General features: G+C 48.7%; 1 protein-coding gene across 2 annotated transcripts in view; it reads right to left on the bottom strand.

The window, feature by feature from the left end:
• adamtsl3 (ADAMTS-like 3) overlaps positions 1–24,702 on the bottom strand; it is a 197,453-nt gene that overhangs the window by 4,946 nt on the left and 167,805 nt on the right. For both annotated transcript variants that reach the window (XM_085275485.1, XM_085275550.1), the window contains exons 20-28: positions 23,999–24,152; positions 14,551–15,288; positions 13,827–14,067; positions 9,141–9,265; positions 7,782–7,919; positions 4,893–5,075; positions 4,696–4,815; positions 3,932–4,186; positions 1,567–1,750 (exon numbers count right to left, since the gene is read on the bottom strand). In XM_085275485.1, the coding sequence (XP_085131611.1) occupies positions 1,567–1,750; positions 3,932–4,186; positions 4,696–4,815; positions 4,893–5,075; positions 7,782–7,919; positions 9,141–9,265; positions 13,827–14,067; positions 14,551–15,288; positions 23,999–24,152 (2,138 nt within the window). The remainder of the gene's footprint in view (positions 1–1,566; positions 1,751–3,931; positions 4,187–4,695; positions 4,816–4,892; positions 5,076–7,781; positions 7,920–9,140; positions 9,266–13,826; positions 14,068–14,550; positions 15,289–23,998; positions 24,153–24,702) is intronic.

Below are 24,702 nucleotides of genomic sequence, written 5' to 3'. Positions count from 1 at the left end.
AGAGTCTGCACAGCGTGGAGACGACAGAGGACAAGTCCACAGCCTCAGTGCCTGAAAAGGTTTGACCAACAGTGACCTCTGACCTGAAGACCTGACCCTGCTGGGGAAGAAGCAGGTCAGAGATTCACTGGGGAGCTTCACCATGTAGAGCTCGAAAAGCTCAAACTAAGATGTTAAAGTGAAACCTAAAATGTAGAAGCCTAAACTTCCTGTTAGTGGCGTCCCATAGAGCAGGTTTGTTGTAAAAAGAGCCTTACAGCCACCTCAGGTCTGCCTTTGACACCTGCAGTCTGAGCGAAGTTTGTTTCTTAGACGATAAAAACATGGAGTGATTCTCAACCGACGCTGAGCGTCAAATATGGCGCCCAAATTTCTGAGACTCGATTGAACAGAAGAGCCTGAAAAACCGACACGCTGCTTAATTTCTGAAATTGCGTAAACGGGAACAAGCTGTCGTGTCCTGATGGCAGCGATGCTCCACGATTAACTGTGTAACTGAGTAACTGTGGGAAGAGCACTCGGCTCCTCCATCAGACCAAACGAGGAGTATTTTTATTTTATTCTTTTGGAAGAATGATTTCCATCCAACCCGTGACCACAGACTTGCCAAAGAGCACTAAAGCTTGAGGTGAGATGAATTACAATGCCCCCCCCCCGGACTGAAATCTCCACCCATGCTTGTAGCTGTAAACACAGAGCTCCGTCAGTCTGCAGCACTACAGTTGCGTCCCGAGCCGAGCTAACAGCGGGTCATTTGTGTTGCATTAGCGAGTGAAGCTGACTCAGTGTGTGGCAGCAGAGCCGGAGGGGGGGCTGACTGATGGGCTGTAAAGGCAGGTAAAGGCAGGCTGGCAGGGCTGGCAGCAGCGGGGGGGACTCGGGGTGAGCAGATTCTGCTGAGAGTTACACTTCTGCTGCTCTCGGTGATTCATTAGCGGCCGACCCTCTGCTCATCAAAGTCGGCGTGCGAAGGAGCTGACGCACCGCGGGCACGAAACTCAGAGCGGGAAAGGAAAAATGTCAGTCAGTCGGCAGCTTTATGCTATAATCTGTCAATATCGCGGCGGCGCTCACAGGAAGCGCTGCTCTCGCTTGTTTTTGAAGAAGTTCCTTTAATAAAACACGTCGGCAGGTGACAGGAGAGGCTACGGCTCGAATGTGATTAAACATCGTCTGCTTACAAAACAGCTAACACCTCGGACACCTGCCCACATTAGTGCCCTGCTCCCCAGCACTGGACGCTTGATGGGCGGAGCCACTAGACAGGTACCCTCCCTCTCTGACAAACGCTGAGCTGCACCCGACCGACCGAGAGAACGCCGCAAGCGGGCGGTTCTCCTGGATTTGCCAGAACAGCGAACCGTCTTCTTTTCAGATCAACGATTCATTTTCAGAAGTTTTGGGAGGAGCTGCCTTGTGCTGGACACGCCCCCAAAAAGAGAAACGAAGCTTAGACAGTAACTTCCATCATTCCTTGAAATGCAGCTCGACGCCAGCAGGACGGACTGCACAGCTGGTTAACGCGCTCGGGGTCCACGCTCAGGTGAACATGGCGATCGAGCGTACCTGGGGGGGCAGGCCTGTCTGTTGCAGGGGACCGGGGACGTGACGGGTTTCGGTACGCGCTGACACATGTCGGGGTGAACGTCCTTTCCGTCCAGAGAGACGCATCGGATCCGCCGCAGCCACGTCCCTCCGCTCCCGCAGGAAGTGCTGCAAGTGGTCCAGCCCCCGAATCTCCAGCCAAACTCTGCAGAACGAAAGAGGAAACATGGAGATGCATGAGATCCACAATCGAACGAGTATTCTGTAAATCAGCAGAAGCTTCTGGGCTCTCAGTGACGGTCAGTCGGTTTGTATGAGGAGAGATGTGGCCGCCATGATGTCACCATTGGTCACTTCCTGTTAGCCCCCGTGTACAGCAGGGGGCAGCAGTCCAATAAAACCAGAGCTCAACACATTTTACTTTAGTTGTTATCCAACATGGATAACGTGTCACAGCTGAAATAAACTGACTTTAGTGAATGAAGCTGCTTTTGACTCAGCAACACCAGCGTCCTGCTAACTGCGTGCTGATTGGTCGGTTAGGGCTTTAGGACAGGATGTTCTCTGCTTCCAAAGATAACTCCAGCAAACAGCAGCGTCGCTAAAGCGCCTCATGGTGCTGTGACGTAAACTAGAATCTAGAACTCCAGCTACCTTTGAACCCTCTTATCACAAAATCCCCAGAAGAAAGATTTTTACTCCAAATTGAGATTTTAGCTCTACAGCGCCAAACCTGTAGCCCCACCCACAGTTATCCCTCTTTAATCGGCCTTTCTGACTCCAACAGACTGCAGACCAACGACTGAGACCAGAAACTCATCAGCAAAGATCAAATCAAAGCTCAGCAGAGCGGCCTCCGACCTGCTTCTTTGCCCCCTGCTGGACGGTAGAAGGAATGCAGCTTTAAGCCACTTTGCACCGTCTGTGCGTCTCAGACACAAACGCTAAATCTATTCAAACTCATCCACCGGTTCCCATCAGACTGACATCAGACGCTCCACAGAATACGTGACAGCTCTAAGGTCGGTGAAATCGACTTCTGATCTATACATTTATTGATTTATAGACTCTGTGCTGGACTGCATCATCTGCATGCAGAGGCGATCTCTTCGCTGACAGCTGTTCCAAATGGCAGAGCCGTGCCTCGTTATCCACACGGCCGCAGTTTGAAGGGAAGACTGTAGAAGCTACAGGCCAAACCGGGACGGGGCTCGGAGGAATGCCACAGCATCCCGTCACAGTAAGATTTGGCAGCGGTGACAGAGGATGCAAAGCCTGAGCGGCGGCGTCAAACACCACCCTGAGACGTTAACGTGTCGCGCACGCGCCTGCACAGATTCTCAATGTTTAATTTCAGATGCTGAAACGGCCACAGTGGAGGCAGGGAGACGTCCGAGGCAGAGGAAGGGACGGTGTCACAGAGACAAAGAAGCGGCGTGCAGATGGAGCCGCTTCATTCCTGCAGAGCTGGGCTGGACCTGAATAATCGTGTGGGTCATTCATCGTTTCTTTGATAGAAATGATGCTCAGTTTGTTCCCACATGAGATTTTTCCACTCTGGAGAGCCAAATAAAGTCAGGCCGTGTGACGCCAGCTCGGCGCTGACACCGGCAGCTTCCAGAGATGAAACACCTCATCCACCCGGGACGTTCCCTCCCCTCAGCGTTCCCCGGATGCTCCACTTGTCTCGAGGAGACGTTTCCACAAACCGCTTTTTGTTTTTAATGTATTTACTTTAACTAAGCTTCACACTTTAAGCAGCTTTTGGATTCTCGTCCTCTCAGACGCATTAAGCACTCCTCGCCACCCACGCACGAATTAGGAGACGCGCTTCCTGCCATTTATCGCTCACTCGGTCCAATTATCATTCGTCTCATGACTTCCAGCTCGCTCTGTTTGCCTGTGTTTACCTTCCTCTCCAGAACTACTGACATCATTTGCTGAGTTTATTCATGCAGATGCAGCTTCAGCATCAGCGAGACCGTAAAAATGTTTTCAAGCACATAATAAAAATTCAGTTAGATCATAACAATCTGAGAAGAGTCGTGGAAACACTCAGGAAAGGAGCTTCGGTGCTTCCTTTACCGCCTGCTTTAACGGTGGAGAGGTTTTCCAGCTTCAGGAACCACGTCACCGTCGTCCACGCTCACATTATGAACACGCCCTCTCGTTTCAGACTTTATGACATTTTCCATGGAGCTTAAGCTGCAGCCCTGTTGCTTCCAGACCAACCTGATCACTGCATATCATGATATTCATGTACATTAGATAGCCGCTGATATGAGACATGCACAGTATAGTAACCCTGCATTTTGAAAACTTCCCGTCCTGGGAAAGCGTCCCTGTCCACTGTCTGTGTCCACAGGCAGGCGGCGTAAACACTCACCTTCGCTGTGAACGTATATCCAGGCTGACAGGATTTGCCTGGTGCTGTTGATGAAGGTCTGGCATCTGTAGCGGCCCGCGAACTTCCCCTGGAGCGTGCTGACTTCCAGCACACGACCCCCCACCAGCATCCTGTGCTGCAGACCCTGACCCGGACCGGGATCTGGGGAGTGAGCCGGAGCCGAAACCTCCTTCAGGGTCCGGTTGTTGTACTCCCAGCGCACAGGCGGTTTGTGGTCGGAAACCACCGGACAGCCTGCGACAGGCAGGAGCAGAAAGAATGTATGTCTTTAAAACTATAACGCTGAAAATGCTAAACAGGAACTCCATCAAGTTCAGACACTAATGCAGCGCTAATGGATGAAAGAAATCCATCTGAGGGGAGCGCGCTGCTTAATGTGAGAGCAGCTCAGCGATGGGAGGCGGCTCCACCTTGTTATTCAGCAGACTCAGACCGGAGCTGTGACTGAGATCTTCTCCTTAACTTTAAATCCGATAAAATCTAAAGTCAAAGACGATTTTATTCTGACACTGAACCAGTTTTCAGTTCTTTTAATAAAAGCCTGTGAAGCCACCTTTCCAAACCCTTTATATTAACAAACAGCAAATCCAATCCGTCTGAGGATGTCGTGGTTTTGTCTGCTATATTTATCTGGTCATCACATTAAAGGTCAGTCTGCGGCTCCGGGCACAGGATGTTGTCTTCGTTGGTTATCATGTGAGAAACCGGCCGTGACTGTGACAGCAGAGGTGAGTAAAGCGTACCTATGCGCAGGACGTCTCCAGGTTTGATGAAGACGCTCGTGCCGCGCCGTGACGCCATGAGGACTCTCCTCCTGCTCAGCTCCTGAGACGCTGGAAGCACCCGGCTCCCTCCGGCTGGATCTGCACACACAAACGTTACTCCACGTGACCCAACGCGAGCGATTATGGCGAGAGGTCGGCTTTATGTGGGAACCCACCGTGGACCTTCAGGACTGTGGAGGCGGTCGACTTTCCTATGGCGTTGGTGGCGGCGCAGGAGTAGGTGCCCTGGTTGTGCACGGAAACGTTTCGGATCCACAGCGAGCCAGACGGCAGGGAGACGGCGCCGGCGTCCAACAGCCCGTCCTTCCTGTGCCACAGCACCGTGGGGCGAGGAACACCTGACAGACGGAGAAAGGAGCGTTAAAAATGTAACAACAACAGAACAGGTCAAACATGGTGAGATGAATCCTGACGCTGCAGGGAATTTGGAGGAAGAAGAACGTGTTGCTTCCTGTTTAAAGGGAGTTTTTCTTTCCCGCTGCTGCCAAAGCTCCTCTGATTGCTGTATTACATGGTCTTCCTCTGAATTTTATTACAAATGCCATTCAATCAAACTATTTGGACGGCGTTTGACTGATGCAGTATTTGTCATGACGAGGACGAGCTGGCGACACAGTTATGGAGTCAGGATGTAGAGAAACACTGTTGCTCTGTCAGAGGAGGAGCAGAGTCCGGCCTGAAGCTGAGCGCGAGCTCTGACGTGAATCTGAAATCAAACTCTGGCTGAACTTCACACGGCTTCACTTCCTGCGTCTGAACAGCGGCTGATGTGAAGCGAGGATCAGCGTGAGAGTCTGCAGAGCCCACAGGCTCTCTGTGCTCCTCGGTGTGTCGGGGTCAGACCCCACGCTGCTCCCGCCGTGGATTCCTGCGAATCGACTTCCACAAGCGTTCCCTGTTTAGCAGCACAGCTCTGCAGGAGAAGCGCTTCTTTTCCTTTTTTGACACAGAGATATCACGACGTGTTTTCCCAATCTCTGTGATGCTTACACCCCAACACACCACGAACACTCCACTTGGACTCGCCGCCTTTTCAAACACCCCCAAATAAATGTAGGCAGAAATAATTAGCATGCAGTAATTAAAGCAGTACTTCTGTTTACTTGTGAAAATTAGAAGCATAAACGAGTCATGAAATGTTAATTTTATGCACAGAACATATATACGGCATATTAAGGTGACATACTTAAAGGGTCTGGAGTCCCAGCTGAGACGAGCAGAGACAGATAATTGTTGTTCCTGTGCATGAACGGAGACGGGGAAGGAAAAATGTTGATTTAGCCTGAAACACGTGTGTCACGTGCAGAGATACACAGCTCCTGCAGAGCTGCAGCTCAGCAAGAGCAGGTTGTCCCACACTTTGAGCCGCATGTACAGGAAGTCTCTGAGAACTCTGTGACCACACCCACCTTTGAGTGGCACGCCGACCTGCAGCTCACACTGAGGCTGAGCCGGAATTAACTGACGATGATGATGATGATGGTTCTCAGCTGCAGGTTGGACTGTTCAGGTCCAGTTGGAGAAATTTTCTGGAAGGAGTCGAGCGGGAGATTGACGGACAGATCGATGCGGCGTCTGCTGTCACGTTGCTGATTTGTTTTCCTGAGTCTGACGGTGAAGCTGTCGACTGATTGGTCAGCCTACGCTCCCACTCGCACCTTAAATGATCTGACACTCTGGGTGGAAACTGACAGAAAAAAGCTCGAGGACAGAAGCGGCAGAGACCAACTTCCTGTGACGAGCGCCTGGCCGAGGAGCTGCTGCGCCTCCAAAAGGAGCCAGCTGAGGCGGTTCAGCCATCTGACAAGGATACCTCCTGGAGGTGAGACACTCATGTCTCCCAGCTGGCTTGGGAACATTGGGAACATTGGGAAATGTCCCACTGGAGGAGGTGGCTGGGTATCTCTGCTTACACTGCCGCCCTGCCACCCAGGTGGTTGGGAGAAGATGAGTGAACACTGCTTGTTGCAGAATCAGGATCATGAAAATAAGAGTGTTTGTCTGGGAATCTTCCAGCTACAAGCTAAAGGAGCAAACCTCTGATGGAACGAAGGAACTGCAGCTTGGCTCACAGCTCTTTAACTCTCGTGTGTCTTCATTAGAGTCAGTGTGGACAAAGGCAGGAGGCAGCTCAGACCGTGTGCACCGGATAACTGGTCGAACAGGATTTCAGCTTCCAGCTGTCTTTCTGCAGCAGCAGCGTACGAGCTGATCAGGACTTGGACACAGCTCAGAGTTTAGTCTCTCAGCACTTCATATATTGAGGTGAGTGAGGTGAACTCCTGAAGTGAGGCGTCCAAACGTGACTCTCACTCTTAGATCAGACAGCTATGAACACCCAGCTGCCAACAGGAGAATGCTCTGATTTTCCAAGATGTCACTTTCCATTACAGACTTCACTTCACCCAATCAGATGAAAAATTACTTTCAATCTGGTTTATCTCACCGCTTCAGCCTGCTGACACACACACACACACACGCACACACACACACACACACACACACACACACACACACACACACACACACACACACACACACACACACAGCTGATATCATGTCAGCTCTCAGTGCAGTAACCTTTTGTAACCAGCTCCACATAAACTGTTTGATCAGATGTTTTCATCACTCTGTGATTGGATGAGATGAGAGAAGCAGCAGTCAGTGTGTATACATTTAGATGAGTGTGTGTGTGTGTGTGTGTGTGTGTGTGTGTGTGTGTTACTGATGTTGTGGGGACCTAAATCTGTGTCTGCAGGCTTTTATGAGGACGTTTGTTATCTGCACAGGAAGTAAACCTTTGCGTCTTCCTGCTTTGTCTGTGGTGGTGAGACGAGAGGCGGAGCCTGCTGTGCGTTCACGTTTCTGCTTCATGCACAGACTTCACACACAATAACATAACAACATCGTTTTATAGATACAGCAGACCATCTTTTTCATTGAATTATGTGCTGTAGATGCTAAATAAAGGCCAAGAAAACAGGACGCCGGGGTTTTTGAGATTGGATATGCAGACCTTTGATTTGTGTGGTATCGTGACCTACCACTGACGGGACAGTCCACAGTGAGGTTGGCGCCTGGACGAATGCTGATTTGTCCTCCGACAGTGGCTGTCAAGCTGTGGCCCAGCATCCCCCTGTGGTCTGAGACGTTCCTCCAGGACACCGCGATGGCCGGAGGCTCTGAAGATTCACACAAACTGCATCAGCCACTGAGCTCCCATCACATCCTCCCGTACCCTTAATGACAGTATATATCAATAAAGTCGTGATTCGACAACCATTAGAAGAGTCTCCAGGTTTTTCCAAGGATACCTAGATGAGCAGAGACCACGACTAACCTCTGATGTAAAAACATCTATTTTGCCTCAAATATCCCAGAAACTCCTCATTTCTGAAAAGACGTTCATCAGTTACTTCTAGTCGGCTTTCGAGGGTAAAGAGTCCAGATTGTGTCCAGCACTGCAGCCCGTCCATGTAAGTATGAGACAGTGGTGACAAAGTGAAGTTGTGCTGCATTCAAAGTTCATGGTAAATGACACGGAGGCTGGTTAGACACAGGAAATGACATCACTGTGTCATCGGCATAGAAATGACATTTTGCACTTTTGGGTTTAATCACTCACTTTCCTCAGAGAGTAACTGTAACGTCCGCGTGGAAGTTCAGTGAATTCATTATTAGACCCGATCGCCTTGTGTCAAAATGCAAAATAAACTCACCCGCTGTTTAAATTACAACATCGAACACAGAAACTGCACATTCAATATTATTTCCTGTTAACCTTCTGATTGTCTGGACATAAACAGAATAAGAAAATATCAGAAAGTGATTCAACTGTTATTTCTTGTGCCAACAGATCAGCTTCCCGAACTTCAGGCTGATTATTTTGCGATCAGTGCTGCAGCTTTACTGGATACAAACATTCGTGAATGAACATGAATCAATCTGGAAGAATACCCCCCCCCCAAAAAAAAAAGCTAAAAAAATTAGTTTGTGATTCCAGGACTGTATAAATCATTAAACCCCACCACCCGGGTTTGTTTGCAGTCATGGAGCAGGCTGAGACGGAGCCACAGCGTTGTGTTCCTGTAGATCGCAAGTGGAAAATAATCCCTCACACACGACACCAGTGGAAAAGAAGAACTGGGTTCATGTTGTGAACAAACACAGCTGTTCCACACTCTTTTCTGCAGGCTGAGTAAGACGGTGAAATCTGTAAATGTATATATTTATAAATCCATTTATTACCGCGCGCTCACAGACAAAGCAGGCCGGGATTGATATTCATCAACATAGTTAAGAAAAGCCACGAGGGAAATTACAAAACCTCCACTGGAACTGGAGAAGATGTGCATACAAATGCAACCTTACGTGAGACGAGTGAACTGCAACAAAGAGCACACCTGCCAGCAGCAGCTGGGAAGCCTCCGAGTCTGAGCCCAGCGCGTTGGCAGCGGCGCACCTGTACTGGCCTCTGTCAGACGCTCGGAGCTGCAGGATGTGGAGGCCCGCTCGATCCCAGGACACCCTGCGGACACACGAGGAAAACATTTTTACTTTTTACCCAACTCATCCCAACAAGGAGAACACGGCTTCCTCATATTCTAGTACTTCTTTCAAAGTGGGGCAGCTAAAACGGGCGAAGAGTCTCCGCTGAGGGACTGGTGAATAATTTTGGATACAGAGGAACTTTGTTGAGCTGTAGATGAGGAGATCATCACCCAAACACAGAGAAACACAAGGAAGAAACTGCAAGTGCTATTTTATTGTTCACAGAAGAAGCCTGTAGCTCTCTAACATTTTAAACCTGACGTTTTGGGTTTTTTTTGCAAAGCCAGGTGTCGTTATATTAACACAAACGTCGCACCTTTGTGCTGTGATGTCACACCTTGAATATGCCATCAGAATATAATCGCTGTCAGAGAATGTAACATTTTAACAAGTGTAAATGTAACAAATGGCTGAGGCGGCGCACACAAACAGACTGAGCTGTGCAGACAACTTCTTTTATTATTTGTAGCAGCAGGTTAAAAAATCTTTGGTAAAGCAAAGTTTTTCAGGTACCAGGTTCATCTTCTCATAACAGAAGCAACTACATACAAGAATCACTGAGAGGAGATTCATTAGAGGCTTCGTTATGCAGTAAGAGTCTGTCAGACAGCTGTCAGCTACAACGTGAGGAGATACGAGTGCGTCGCTACGTACAGGTGGCCTTTAGACTAAAACAACACCCCTCCCCTGTAAGGGGAGCAAACAGCACCGGGCCAAAAGAACCAGAGAGCTGTCCACGTCGCCGGGCTCAGCGACGCCCCGTCTTCCAACTGTAGGGCTGAGGAGTGACACACAACATGCTCACAAAGCTCACACTAAGCTTTGCAGCAGTACAGTTACTAGAGATATTTTAAACCACGGTGCTACAGCGCACACACACTCTGTGCTGCAGCCTTTTAGAACTGCTCTGCAGCTCTGTATTCCAGACAGCAGTGATTTGCATGTAGATCAGGCACTCATAACTGTTCTCCTTCACTGCAATGGAAGAGACGTACTTGTTCTTTGATCTGCGTCTCCGCCGTAATAACACAGACGTGAACTTTTCACTGAGGAATAAAAGAAATAAATGCTGCAGACCTGCTAAATCTGATAAAAGTCCTTTTTAAAAGGTCAGTCAGCAGCACAGCGTGATGCAGAGCTAACTTCAGTTGTTATCACGCTCAGCTCGCGCCACAGTTTCAGCACTTTGATAAAACTCAGTCAAGGGCGGCTGCAGAACATTGTGTTTTCCTCTGCAGCCCACAGGTCTTGTAAATGTCAATCAAGTGTCCGTCTCACTCGGGCGTTCAGATTCCCGACCGTCCTCAGAGCTTCTTTCTCTCGCGCTCGGATTAAAAGAACCGTCTGACATTTTTGGAAATGTGTTTGTTTACCGGCTTACCCAGCATCAAATCGGAAAATCAATAGCAATTTCATCTCAGCGCATCTTACAGACAAGTTCAGGACATGATTAAAAGCAGCTGAGCGCCACAGCAGGGAGGCGGAGGCTAGCACCACCTGTCGTGGCTTGTTTCCTCCTTAAATCACTTAAATAAACAGAATGAGGAACACGAGGACTCCTCTCATACTGAAACTAGCAAATATCAAAGCGTTTCTTTTAGATTTGCTCTCAATGTACAGACATGAAACTGATACTGATTTTCTTTATCTGACTCATTGTGCTGAAAATCTCTAAGGAAGAGATGAGCAAGAGGAGAAGAAAATGATGAAGACCTCAGGAGACAGTCAGACCAGTTCAGTGGAAAAGCCTCGGCCATCTCTCCACAGCAGCTCGTTCGTTTTACAAAACTGGGTTTTCAGCTCATCAGGTCACAAAATGATCAGACTGCAGCCACGAAACACAGAACTGTTGCTGAACTATGAAGCCGAAGCTCACAAAACTCCTCTAACGTCCCCCAGACATCAAAGGGTTTGTGCCATTACCATCACTGCCAGATTCCACACTATGGGCTTAATCAATACGATGAGGTTAAATCGTTTGCATATCACAGGAGGAAAAGTTGCTACAGAAACACGGAGAGAAAAAACGATTTAAACATAAGCTTTCGAGCTGTTTGCTGCCACGTTTTCTGGACTTTTATCAGGACATTAATCAATAATCCATCCTGCACACTTTGCAGAACCAATCAGTGGCATGATTTGGACCAGGCCAGTTCAGTGGGTTTAAACCTGACTCATGATGACAGCGGCACAGGGCCGGCGAGCTCGGAGGATGAAGAAGAGGTCGTGTTGTGTAACGCATCGGGGCAGAAACACTGTGATTGGCAGCTCCTGCTCCCACGCATGGGCTCCGTCGCAGTGAGTCGCAGCTCGCAAACCTCCATCTGCATTTCACAAGTTCCAGTTAAGAAAATCAAATGTGTTTTTGAAAAGGGTGGGCTGACATGGACGAAACTACACGAGTGCAAAATGTGTGGTCATCCTGCTTCATCAATATTCATTGGACCAGAGCCACTCAGTGAGGTTTCACATCCAAACACTGCATCGTAACACGGCCTGTTAAAATGAGCATCACGGCTCAAAGTCAATAAACCCACTGATAAAATGTGCCAGCTCACCTCATGTGCCAAAACTTTCACCGACTTTATAAATCAGTGAACAGAATAAATGATTCACAGCATTCTCTCATTTTACTTTCTCAACCCGTGAGGCTGGAAACAGCGGTCAGACTCACACACGGCTCCGACCACCTCAAACTGAACGTCTGACCTAAAGGATCAATGTTTGATATCCATGACTTAAAGGCTACAACTAATTAAAAATAACACAAGGACAGCACAGTGGTACAGTGGTGGCCTCACAACAAGAAGGTCCAGTTCCACCATCAGCCCACATGTGGAGTTTGCGTGGGTCCTCTCCGGTACTCCAGCTTCCTCCCACAGTCCAAAGACATGCAGTTAGTGGAGTTGGGTTAATGGCTCATTCTAAATTGTCCCGGGTGTACCCCGCCCCTCACCCTAAAACAGCTGGATAAATCCAAGAGGATGGATGCATAACAAAAAGACTAAATACCAGCTTCTTGTAACAAATACGTGATCATTTTTACCTAAAAAGTAAAAGTAGTGGAAGACAAATGTTTTGTCTGACAGCTGAGCCTTCGACCACAGATTAGACAGAGTTACAGACACATCAGCAAAAACCTGAACGAGGTTCAAACTCGTTCAATGTTCTGCAGACCTGATAAAGGCGATAGTTGGGTCGGTGATGTGGCGTTTTGCTGAAGCCTCCTTCAGTCATGCTGCTGCAGGCTCAGGCTGCTGGGTCCTCCCACAATGCACCAGCAATTCTCCTCTGTACTGCTTACAAGAGGTATCGTGGTCACGTGCTCAAACCTTTGATCAGAACTGATAAATGACTTCCTGTCAGGCTCAGAGACGGCACTCTTTAAATAAACAAGCAGAACTAATCGGGAAAGCTGTGACTAGCCTGGTGTAGAAGCTCATACCATCGACTGAGGCGGTGTCAGTAGTAATTATGACTGCTAGTTAACACCGACTGATTGTGGAAGTGAAAAACACGCATTCAGCCTCTTTCAAAGACTTCCTGGGGAGTCACTGAGAACCAGGGGCATCAGCAAAGCAGCAAACATGTGGGAAGGCCGGGGAGATCCACCGGTGTAATTAGCTTCCCAATTAATTCACTGTGAATATTTCCAGGCTTCATCTGTTGCAGCTGGAAAAGATCACAAAGAGAAACATGAGCTGTACCTAATTAACAGAGTGAGGAGGAGGAGAGCAGCTAAGACGCTGCAGTTGGAGAAGTGATGAGGGGCAGCGAACGCAAAGATACAGGAGCAGGGCAGGTGAGGGAAGCTGCTTCCTCATCTCTGTTCCTCTCTGCTGTGACTCTGACTGACTGCACGAGCTAAATACACCCAGAACTGGACCCTGGAGGCAGCATCGTGTCAGCAAATCACAGGAAAACTCAACAAGCTCAAAGTGCTGTTTGAAGAAAAAAACCCTGTAACACGTTCTCATGTTGGATGCTTTCAATTCTGAGAAGTGGGAAACACTAGACTTTATTTTGAAAAGCCAGTAAATCTGTACGCTCCTTTTGTCACCTTAAGTCTTTTATTTTGACATTTTAGGAAACTTCAATGTGTCCTTCGACTCTCTGAGGACTTTAATTTTGAAACTCAGACACATCATGAGCCTGTAGCATGTGCTACCTACCGTTTGGGAAATCCTTAAAACTGTCATTAAAATTTGACACACACCTCAAATAGGCTCATTTTACCATGCAGATGCTTTTATTTTTGGATAAAGGTAAACATCAATAGTTCACATTTATTGTCCTGTGGGTTTTATTTTGAAAAGCAAATTCTTACAAACTGGAAAGCATCCTGTTAACTTGCTGTAAATAACTTGGAGCTTATATTTTGAATTTGTGAGCCACTCCGAGCATCTTGTGACTTCCTGAAGCAAACACGAAGCTTCCAGAGTTCACTCAAATTAAAAAATATCACATGATAAATAAATCATGTCAACGATTAGTCAGAATCAGACTGACTGGCCTGTCAGCTAGCGCAGCTCTGCTACCTGTCAGAGTGCTGCAGCAGAGCTCCATCTTTGCTCCAGCTGATTTTGGGAGGCGGGGATCCCTCCGCAGGGCACCGGATGGTCAGCGACCGTGTGGCGTTGGTGAGGAGCGCGCTGTGTCCGATACTGATGTCGATGTTCTTCTGAAAGGTGGATGGGACGCTCTGCTGCTGTCTGATGATCGCTGGTCTCTTTGCTACCGTCTCCAGTGGAGAGTGCTCGGACCAGTTGGGCAGTCGGTCTGTGGACGGACCAGGAAGCAAAAAGAAAAAAGGTTATCCTGAGAAAGGAGGCCGAGGAAGGTCAGCCAATGACACGGAGAGACACCTGATGGGTTTGCATCAGCAATCACAACAAACACGGAGCACTTTATTAGGAACACCTGTATACCTGCAGTGCAGTTCAATCAGTCATGTAGATAAACGTCAGGAAGTTCACATCAAGCCTCAGAATCACTGAAAATGTTTCTGGCAGGATGAGTGTTGGTGCCAGACGAGCTGACCGCAGTCTGGTACTGATGATCTCACCACAGAAACCCACCCACCGACCAACTAACCTCTTTCCTTCTCACCTTCCTTTAGTCCCTTTTCCTTCAATTGTCTTTCCTGCTCCCTTGTTCTTTATTTTTTTCTTTTCTATCGACAAACTTTTTAATGAAAGACATGAAAAAGTGTTGGAAGAAAGACACCGCCTGCACAGTGTGGTCGGCTGGGTCTCTGCTTACCTTTAGCTTGTCCTCCTCTCCTCGTGGTTCTGGTCCAGAGCTGGGCAGGAGACATGTGTGTCAGCAGGGAGGAGATGAGCTCTGAGGCCTGCTCCTGCTGGATCTCTCCTCTATCAGCCTGCAGCGTGACATTGATCAGTCTCTCCTCCACCCGTGGCTGCAGGGAGGCCTCCTGTCCGCCAGCGGGCACCAGAGAAACCCGGGCCCCAGGTCGGATCGTCTTCAGGACTGAGTCGTGGCTGTAGCAGCTGGGCAGCATCTCCTCCCAGTCGGGTCCGGGAGCAGGCGGTCTACCCGCCGAACTGCCGTCACCGCCTATCAGCTGGAGAGTGAAAATGTCTGAGGCGGGTCCTGCCACACATTTGTACACCCCGGTGTCCTCTGGCTCCAGGAACTGGATCTTCAGAGAGCCGGACTTGGTGACGCCCAGGCGCTGGGAGCTGGGTAAGGCGCTGCCATCTTTGAGCCAGCGGATGTAGGCTTTGGGGAACCTTCTGACGGGGCATTTGATGACCACAGAGGTGTTGGGTAAAAGATAGGCGTGGCCACCAACGGTCAGGTGGAGACGCCTCTCTTTACGGGTCTGGATGTAGATGTTGTGCGTGCTAATGAGAGCGGGACACTGTTTGATCCCCTCCTCGTAGCCTCTAGTCTTTGCAGGGCGTCTCACCGGCTGCTTGACCTGGTTCTTCACAGCGGCTTTTCGCGAGTCTTTGGGTCTCATCTGCTTCTTGTGCTCTGTTAGGAATCAAAGAGAGACGACATTTCTTCTCAATATGGTGAATATTTTCAACAAACGTTTAAAGTTTGAGAAACTTCAGAGGAACAATTCATCTTTTTTAGAGGTCACCACAGTGGATCAGCTGCCTCCACCTGCTCCACCCTCCTCTGTCACACCAACCCTCTCCATGTCCTCATTCACTACATCCATGAACCTCCTCCGTGTCTTCCTCTTTTCCTCCACCCTGGCAGCTCCATCTTCTGTCCAACACATCCACCATCCAGGGCAATATTTCCTCTCCCACTAAAAGCTGAAATGCTGCTGTACCTGTTCTGGTTCCAACAAAGTTCATTTGACTTATTGATTTCTAATCTTTCAAGCTAATTATGGACATTTTTTTTCTTCATTTATGTTTCTACTTTGAAATGATGATGAAATGATGTCAGTGCATGAAACAGTCGAACCAGAATAAGGACAGGTGTTTCCTTATAAAAACACTACATTACTCTTACAGGAAGAAGCTCCTCCTTAAAATAAAATAAACCTTCAGTGACGGCTGCTGCAGTATTTTCAGGGCTCCTGGTCTTCCTCAGGTGTCTGAACATCATCTGATTTAAAGAAGTGGTAACAAGGCAACAAGAGTGGGCGACTTATCCAATGAAACCACTGATTGTATATAAAACAGACACAGTGCAGTCAGCCGCTGGTTTTGTGACGCTGTATTTCAGCGGCTGCTGTGTTGTTTGTTTGGAGCCTAACCTGATCGTGTTTGGATGTGGTGGTGGAGTGCTAAGTGAGGCACAGGTGCTGCAAATGAAATGCACTCAATCAGCTGATCATCAACGGTGCGAGTGTCTCTGTAAAGAGCAGTTCTGACACTTTGCTGGTCTGCAGGTGTGTTAACACAACGCCAAGGAGCACAGACGCCAGCAGAGTTCTTAGACAATCAAACTTCACAATCACTTTGAGTTTCTATTGAATAAATAATGACATGGCCTGGCTGGGCTCCTTCCGGGGGGTGGGATGCCCTCAGGCCTCTGGGCCTGAAGCTCGGTCCTCTCTGGCACAGCTGGCTGCCAGCAGAGCCCGCGGGCACGCCACTGCAACCCCCTCTGGCCTCTGCTCCGTAGCTGCGGGGTGACCTCTCCTTTGGGGCTCCACTCAGCTCTTCCCAGGAGGGTGGCACGGTTCCCCCCCTTTGGTGGTCCTCCTCGGGTCCTTGTACTCTGGGGCCTCTGGATGTCGGGGGCCTGGATCTCCTCCATACCTGCTTCATACCCTGGAGGACGGGGCTGTGGCTCCCCAAACTCCCTAGCAGATCGTTACATGGAGAAACCTTTGGAATGCAAGCATGCTGATCCACACAGGTATGCACACAGGTGTACACACGGGTATTCACAGACGCGGACTACACCTTTCTTGGCTGCTGCCTCAAAGCACATTGTGCGCTGTCGATCTTGCGTGCTGCACAATATCGTTTATTATTTAGTATCTACTGATATCTACTGCTAGCTAGTTTATTGTGATGGTGCCGTTTTTTTATTCTGTTGCTCTTTGTTGTTTGCTTTCTCTTCTGTTTTTTTTCTCCATACAGGTGATCCAGGTGTTTTGTTTTTATTCTTTCTTCCCCCCCTTCTCACCGTCTCTTCTCCCCTTTGGTTTTCTTTCTCTCCCTCTCTTTCTTTCATTCTCTCTCCCTGTCCTATCCCCCAGTCATGTCTGTCCCGTTTGTAGCAACTGAAAATAAAATAAATTCTTAATTATAATAAAGGTCAATCAAATGGACCAATATGGCAAGGCCATGATGATCCACTTGGTAAAATAAATCCGCTTGGCATCTTTCTTGGCCTTAAGACAACAATTCTGATGCTAAAGATCCAAACGGGACACAAAAAAAAAAAAAAAAAAAGAATAAATAATGACATACGTTAAGGTGTCATGTGTAATTCATCTCAGGTTATATTTTTCTGAGGACTAGAAGAAGTAGAAGGTCCACCTGACAGCCACCTGCCCCTCTCATTGGCTCCTCTGCAACGAGGCGCCAGCTGTTCGCTCACAGCTTTGAGTGTTTGAGTGAGAAGCGCGAACACAAGTCCATTAGTTCAAGAGGCAGGATGTGCTCATGTCTTTGTTGGTAGATGAGAGCATTTTGAAGATGTTTGCTGCTCAGCAACATGACTCATTCTCCGCTGCTGAACTTGGGAGTGGGAGGAGTCAGGAGTCACACCTCATGTTATGTCTAGGACACCCTTGACACGCCCCCTCGGCTGGGGGCGTAACAGGACGTCTCCAACATGAACATCATGTTGTTTTCAGCAAGACTTGAAACTAAAGACAGAAAGACGCATCTGCTGCGTCTGCATCTGCTGCGTCTGCATCTGCTGCGTCTGCATCTGCTGCGTCTGCATCTGCTGCGTCTGCATCTGCTGCGTCTGCATCTGCATGTGAAAAGTGATGTTGAAGCCTCAGTAAACAGCGACAGCCCGCCTCGGCTGGTTCATGGGGAGCTGGTAGCTTCCTTTATCTAACACCGGCGATATGTACATATGTAGTAAAGCTATTGTTGTGACTCTGACATTAATGAGTCACTCACTGAGTTTAAACTTTACTTTAACAGCTGAGTAACACTGCGCGTTACTGCGTTCTTTCAGAGGTCTTACCCAGAACCTCCGCAGTCATCTCAGTGACCCACGGTGATGAGGTATGTGTTTAGGCTCAGAGGCCCTCTGTGTTTATTTGAATTCCCGACTGTACTTTAGTTAACATCGAGCAGGACGGCTAAGTGGATTCCTCAGAGCTTGCGGGGGGACGCGGGTCAGGCCGCGTGACACCTCTGCGTCAGCTAAAAGCAGAGTACGTCCTAACAAGTACGAGCAGTTTGGGTCTCTGTGAGTGATGATGGTTATAAACCACGCTGATCGATGGTCATACTCAGGGCATGAGAAAATGCAAACACCTCCCTCTGAAAGGGACCCGGATTTTTGCTTTACACCATTAACTCAAATAAAAGCTGTGAGCTGACGGCACAGACGCCGATACAATGAGCACGATCAGTGAAACAGAAGAGGACATTCTGACTTTTGATATTCGGTCATGCTGAGCAGGGCAGGACTCTGAAACAGTGGGCCGAGCGGCCGTGCACAGATCTACGACTGAGCGCTGAGACCGGATTCATCACATTATGTCTGCTTTGGATTTGTGACCTCAGGAAAGTCTTTTCTTTCTTTGTAGTAAAAACAATTTGTCTGCACTGAGTCCTCAGACTACAGCACGAGTTAGCGTTTAGCACTTCCTGTTCTCATGTCCTGAAGTTCTTGTTTGTTTTTAGACAAGTGAAATATGTTCTGCGATTAAAAAAAGATCCAATCAGACCATCAGTAAAAGCCCCACTAAAGGTTTTATATGTTCCAACAGGGGTGTGTCTAAAGCAGGGCAAGGGGTGACACCCTCTCCTGAAAATGTGGAGCCCCTCCATTAACACCTGTGGACTAGAGTGCTGTTTATTCTACACGTCCAACGCTGCTGGAGGAGAGCAGCAAGAGACGGAGGTGAGGTTTACAAGATGGTAGTGAGGATTGCTGTGGTGGATGGTTGGAGACGTGTCGCTGAGGAAAAGACAGGCTGAGCTGAAGATGTTCAGATGTTGATCGGGAGGGAGACAGGAAATGAGTCCATCAGAGGGACAGCTCAGAGTCAGGCTGAGAGGGGGTGGAGGATGAAGATGGAGCTGCCAGGCAGGAGGAGAAGAGGATGAGCTCACAGGAGGTTCATGGATGTAGTGAAGGAGGATGCTGGGACAGGAGGAGGTGGAGGCAGATGATCCACTGTGTAAGTTTAGCCCGTGATCAAACACATCAGCTATCTGGGTTAAAGAGTGAAAATTATAACGAAAAACAAAATGCATTTTAAAGTTTGGTTAAAGCCCAATGTGCAGCTCAGAGTTGGCAGCTGCAGATCTGCCAGGATGCAACGCTGTGCTGCAGCTCTGCTCAGCAGGACACTTTAAAAGGATTCGGGTTATTTGGCCTGTTTGCTGCAGGCGACGTCTGCAAAAACAAAACAGGTCCTGTGGAAGATATTTCTTTATGCTCAACACGGAGAAAATATTCAACTGATGAAAAAAAACTGCATGCAGCCGCATTTCAATCTACACGAGGTAACTAGGTTATAAAATATAAATGTCATTCGATCCGTGTAAAGTTCAGCCGGTCAGGAAAAGACACTCGTCAGCCTTGATAACTTTTAGCCGAGCAAAATATCACAGATCCACACGGAGGTTACCGTCCAGCCAGCAGGCTGCACACATCGCTGCGACGAATCCTTCACTTTGTTGTTGTGCACACGCAGTACGTCTTCAAGTGTTTCCTGACCTCTGTGAAGAAAGAGCCTCGATCACGTGCTTCATCTCTAACACTGAGCCCGGCCGTCGTCCTTTAAACTGGCTCCGCCTCTGTCGCCTGACCACGACGCCGCACCTCTGCCCTTAGTTCGGGGAGACACCAGCAGATTCAGACGCACCACGAGGACAGGAAGCCCGCCTTCGATTTCCAGCAGATGTTAGATGATACTGTAGTTGATGCTGTCAGGATGCTGCTGCTGCTCGCTTCACGCCCCAAATCAAAAATGGAGGATGCTGCGAAGCGGCTCGTGGTGCTGCGAAGCGGCTCGTGGTGCTGCGAAGCGGCTCGTGGTGCTGCGATGTCTCTGATACTGCCAGAAAGGTTTTTCATGACATCAGAAACCTGTCAAACATCTACAAACAGGATGATTACACGGCTTGTTGAACGGCTCTTTGCTAAAATGTCGTGGAGTTCATCACCTGACAGAGTCAGACTGTCCACACTTGAAAGGACACAGACGACCTTTAACAGCTTGTGAAGGATTCTCTGGAGCGCTGGGTGCTTTTCTCCTGATCCGCCTCTGATGATCAAAGAAACGATTAGTGAGACTGGCCTCCCGCTGATCCAGCGTAGCACTGACAAAGCCCCACCCCCGTCCTGTGTGACAGATATCACAGCTCGCAATGTTTCCAACTGCCGTCACTTTCTCTAACCATACGGTGACTGAACGTTTGTTACAGCTGCAGCGAGGCCGGCTGGACCAAAGTCTGCAGGATGGGAGCATTGACGTGCAAATTCATTTGCAGTAGTTTCACCGCTGGCATCCCGGCTCTCTGCAGCACAAGCTTCCCTCCTCAGTGAGCTGCAGCGACCACGGCGGCAGCCCCGGGTCTCAGCAGGTCTCTCTCTGCTTTTCCTCCAATTCTTTCCATTCAATTATTAAACACATTGAAATTAATGAGAGGGGGAATTACGGCAGTTGCAACCTGCATGCTCCACGTTTTGAGGTTTCAGAGTTGTTCCAAAACCATTTTTAGATCATCCCGTTTGAGTTTCAGCTTCTTCTTCTCGGGTGGTGATTCAAGCAGGCGCACAAGTTCTGGGCAGAACTGCTCAACCGTCAGACGAGCACCTCTGAAGCAGCCGACGGCTAATTTGCACTAAAGCGTCGTTTCAGCACGGCGTGATCGCACGCAGGACGTGAACATCTGTGCCAGGCGACACACTGAGAGAAGATGCATGTCTGCATGATCACCATCACTGTCTGAGAGTTCAATCGTGACGCTGTCAGGTGTGAGTCTGCCCATAAAGTCACCTGCTTTGACTCGAACACATCTCCTCTGCATCGCGTCCACACAGCTTCCACTGCAGCTGCTGCCGTTACATCGCTCGTGGTTCTTATCTTCTAAACTGACCTGAGGTCTGTGTGAAGGAGCCGTGTGTTTGGTTCCCTGATCAGCTGCTTGCATCTCTCCTTTCTCATCCCTGACCAAAATAAAGAAAATAAACAACCTGAACAATATGAAGAACATTATCTGTCCGTGTGTTCCTACAGGCTGAAACGCAGGAATCATTCTCTGCGAGAGGAAGACGTTTAACAGGCAGCTGTTACGTATTCTGTTGTTACTGATGGTGCTCCAGTTACAGTAAAAGCAATAAAAAACAGAGTGAAGGTCATATTCACTGAAACAAAATGTCATGTATTCACTAAATGTCCCACCCTCCAGTTTACATGGAAATATAATCTCTCCCTCCCTGCAGAGGAAAGTCAGAGAGCTCATTAGAGCAGCTCGTTTTCACAGTGCTGGGCTGTTTGTTCAGTTCTTCCCTAAAAACTCAGAAGGATATTATAAACAACAATTCCACACACAAAAGGAAACATTCCCACACACAGTAGCAGGTTTTCCTGTCAGCACCCTGCGGCCAGTCTGAAAAAATGCAAAACGTCCGTCAGATCTAACAGAAGCAACGAGAGTCCAACAAATCTCACGGCACAGATGTGTGGGAGCTTTTTCTGTGGCCCTGCTCTCAGATGAGAGCGGCAGCAGTCTGTCTGGTCCTCTCATCAAGTTAAGAACATGTAGAGTTTAAGGCTTCTGAGGCGGGCGGTGCAAAAAGCTTTGGTGAGCGCCACGTCGTGCCAGTCTTATTCACCAGATCTACTGCAACTTCGTTCACTTCAGCTTTGTTCACGCCTGAGCAGATCCAGGACACAACGGCGAAGAAGAGAGATCTGAAAAGAGCAGAAGCTGTCCGTGCACACCTGAGAAGATGATCTCTAAAAGGAGGACAGCCATGTTTGAATCAGGTAAGGTTTATTTATATGAGCTGATTCTCAGAACTCCTTAAACATTTCATACATGACATCATGTTTATATCGAGTCACCTCGAGCATCTGTTTGCTCTGAAGACACCGGGACTCTTCCACTGACCCGGCCTCGGCCTTCGTTCTGATTAGGCGGTAATATCCGAGGCGGCAGCTGGAAAAAACATTTCCTGAAACACACGTGGACTCTCAGGACTCACTGCGACATTTGCGAGGCATTAAGTCACGTGTTGTGCAGCGTGCAGGCGAGTCGAGTCGCGGAGGATTAGAAAAACAGATCAAACGGTGACTCTGATGTTGGACCAACACCGAGGCGTTTATTTCACACAGACGTCAGCGAGCGGCGTCTCCTGCAGCTTGGCCGCAGTCATCACGTGAAGTCATCGGCACTCACTGAGCAGCTGCTGAACCCGATGCGTGATTTTCACATAGGCTTCCCACACAGCATACGTGCACGCATATGGCAAAGCACAGCACGCTGTGTTAGCGTGAAGATTGGCCAGTCCGAGTTCCCTTCAAGCATTCAGAGAGTAAACACGATGGCCTGATACACTGCTGTAAACACTGCTCAGAGGCCCGAGGGTGAGACTGTTTCACCAAGCTGTAATCTGCCATGTCCCAGCGACAGTCCTCCTCACAGAGAGTTTATATCGCAATAAACAACATCCATCCACCCTTTTCTGTCACATCAGGTTCTCACATCACCAGTTGACCTGTTTGGCTCTGATGCACACACGAGGACGACACGCAAACACCACGCAGAAAGCCTCTGGGCAGATGGTGGATTCAAACCCAGGACCTCGAGCTACCCACTGCCGCCCCGGTCCTCATCCATGAAAAACATATTCCACCTGACCCGTCACAATCAGCTGATTTATATTAAAGGAAGCACTGACAAATCTAACCTTCGTACTGAGATATCAGCATGCTTTCAGAGTTTCAGGCCCTGTACGTAGAGGGGGGTAAAATTCAGCATCATCTGTGGATACTGGAGATATTTTGACGTGGCAGAAATCACGGCAAGAAGCAAAGAAAAACACATCTACTGATCAGATGGATGGCGGTTCAATCCCTGACTCTGGTCAGATACCAAAGTGTCCTTGAGCAAGACACTGAGCCCAGAGTTGCTCCCGATGCGTTCACTGAGTGTTACACAGAAAGCACTTACACACTTAGACACAAACTCCTTCTGTGAAAGTCAGACACATGAACAGGTTGCTGGTGTACCTGAGGCTTCTGTTTAAGACTACCATCACCCAGCCATCCTGTTACCCAGCTGCTCAGGTCAGTCTGCCGGGGGACAGCTAGCGGGGCCTACGCTACCACCGGCTACAGGGGCCTGGCTAGCTAAGGGTTTTTCAGTGGTGTGAATCCGAGTCTCCCATTCAGTGATGCTGGCCTCTAGAGCTGCAAATAGACTACATTTATAACAAGTATCATTACTGCTAAAGGAGGTGGAGGAGTAACTACACACCTGACACAATGAGCAGGAGGGACAGGTGAAAAGGCCATGCTGCTAGCGAGCCGGCTAAGCTAAGCTACGCTAAGCTAAGCTAAGCTACGCTAGCCGAACCCTGTCACTGTAAATTAGTGAGTGAACACACAGAGTGGGCTTCGGATGAAGCACCTGAAGATTAGACTATGAAATAAGAAGTTATCTGTAAGTTTTTAATTAAACTGGCTACACAAAAACACTGTGTTGGAACAGGAACAGGAAGTGATACGCAGAGAGAGCGAACACCAAGTGACAGCGCCACCCAAAGGAGACCACCAAAAGAGCGGTTCCGTGCACTCTGTGTATGAATGGGTGAATGAGGTTTGTTGAGTGCTCATCTAGAGCAGTAAAGCGCCGTCTAATAACCAGTCTATGTGAATTAAAGTGACTGATGTAACTGGCGTGTCACCTGCCTTTGCCCAAGGCAAAGCAGGTGAAACAGCCTGAACACGAGTGTGTGCGTGTAATAAATGTGCATTAAATCAGGCATCAAACCCAGTGTCCCGCACAGATGGTCACAGGAAAAGTGTCTTTTCCACAGGACGGACGTGTTTGTGTGCTCTTACTGGGACAGGCCATCATGCGGCAGGTTCGTACGAGCGGCGGGGACGGTAAACCCGAGCACTGCTCCCTCGCCACCGTCACCTGACGGCCCGCCGCCGTCAGCTGGAGGCACAGCAGCTCCCGGCGCTGGATCCCCAAACCGCAGGACACGGAGCACTGCAGAGGAACGTTAGACACGGCAGAAAGGTTCATGACAGATCTGCAGGACCCCGGCTGGGTCACACTGGCTGATTCTCCTGTCAGGTGTGGTTAAAGTGAGGGAAGAAGGAATTTATTCATTGGAATATTTGATATGCCCGGCACATTACTGTCCTATATTACTGTCCATAGATAGTTTAATGAAGGTGGTAACATATGCCCTGTAGAGAGAATAGACTCAGATTCTATTATTTTATTCCATTGACACTAGGAGTCCCAGGCTTCTACCTTTCTACCTTTAAAACCCACCACCAGCCAAATGGCTGGTAGGCTTTTAGCTAGGCTTTAGCTTCAGCCAAGTGGAAGCTAAATTGGCTAGTCATTCATATGTATATTAGGTTGTTAGCTGGGAATTCTGGAGGGAGGGGAGTGGGGGTGTGTGGATGAGGGGGTGGGGGAGCTGCTAAAAGCTGTGAACTTCCTTTTGTGTTTCATCTTGATGCATTCTCAATCATCCAGGGAAATAAATCTCCAAAAGTCACCAACTTGGAGTGTTTCAGTTTGCCAT

This window comes from Mchenga conophoros, linkage group LG1 (assembly GCF_057382185.1).
Source record: "Mchenga conophoros isolate Kocher_MC1m ecotype Shallow Benthic linkage group LG1, M_conophoros_male_GT1.1, whole genome shotgun sequence".
Lineage (NCBI taxonomy): Eukaryota > Metazoa > Chordata > Actinopteri > Cichliformes > Cichlidae > Mchenga > Mchenga conophoros.
Note: the sequence above shows the minus strand (reverse complement) of the source record. Positions and strands in the feature narration are given on the sequence as shown.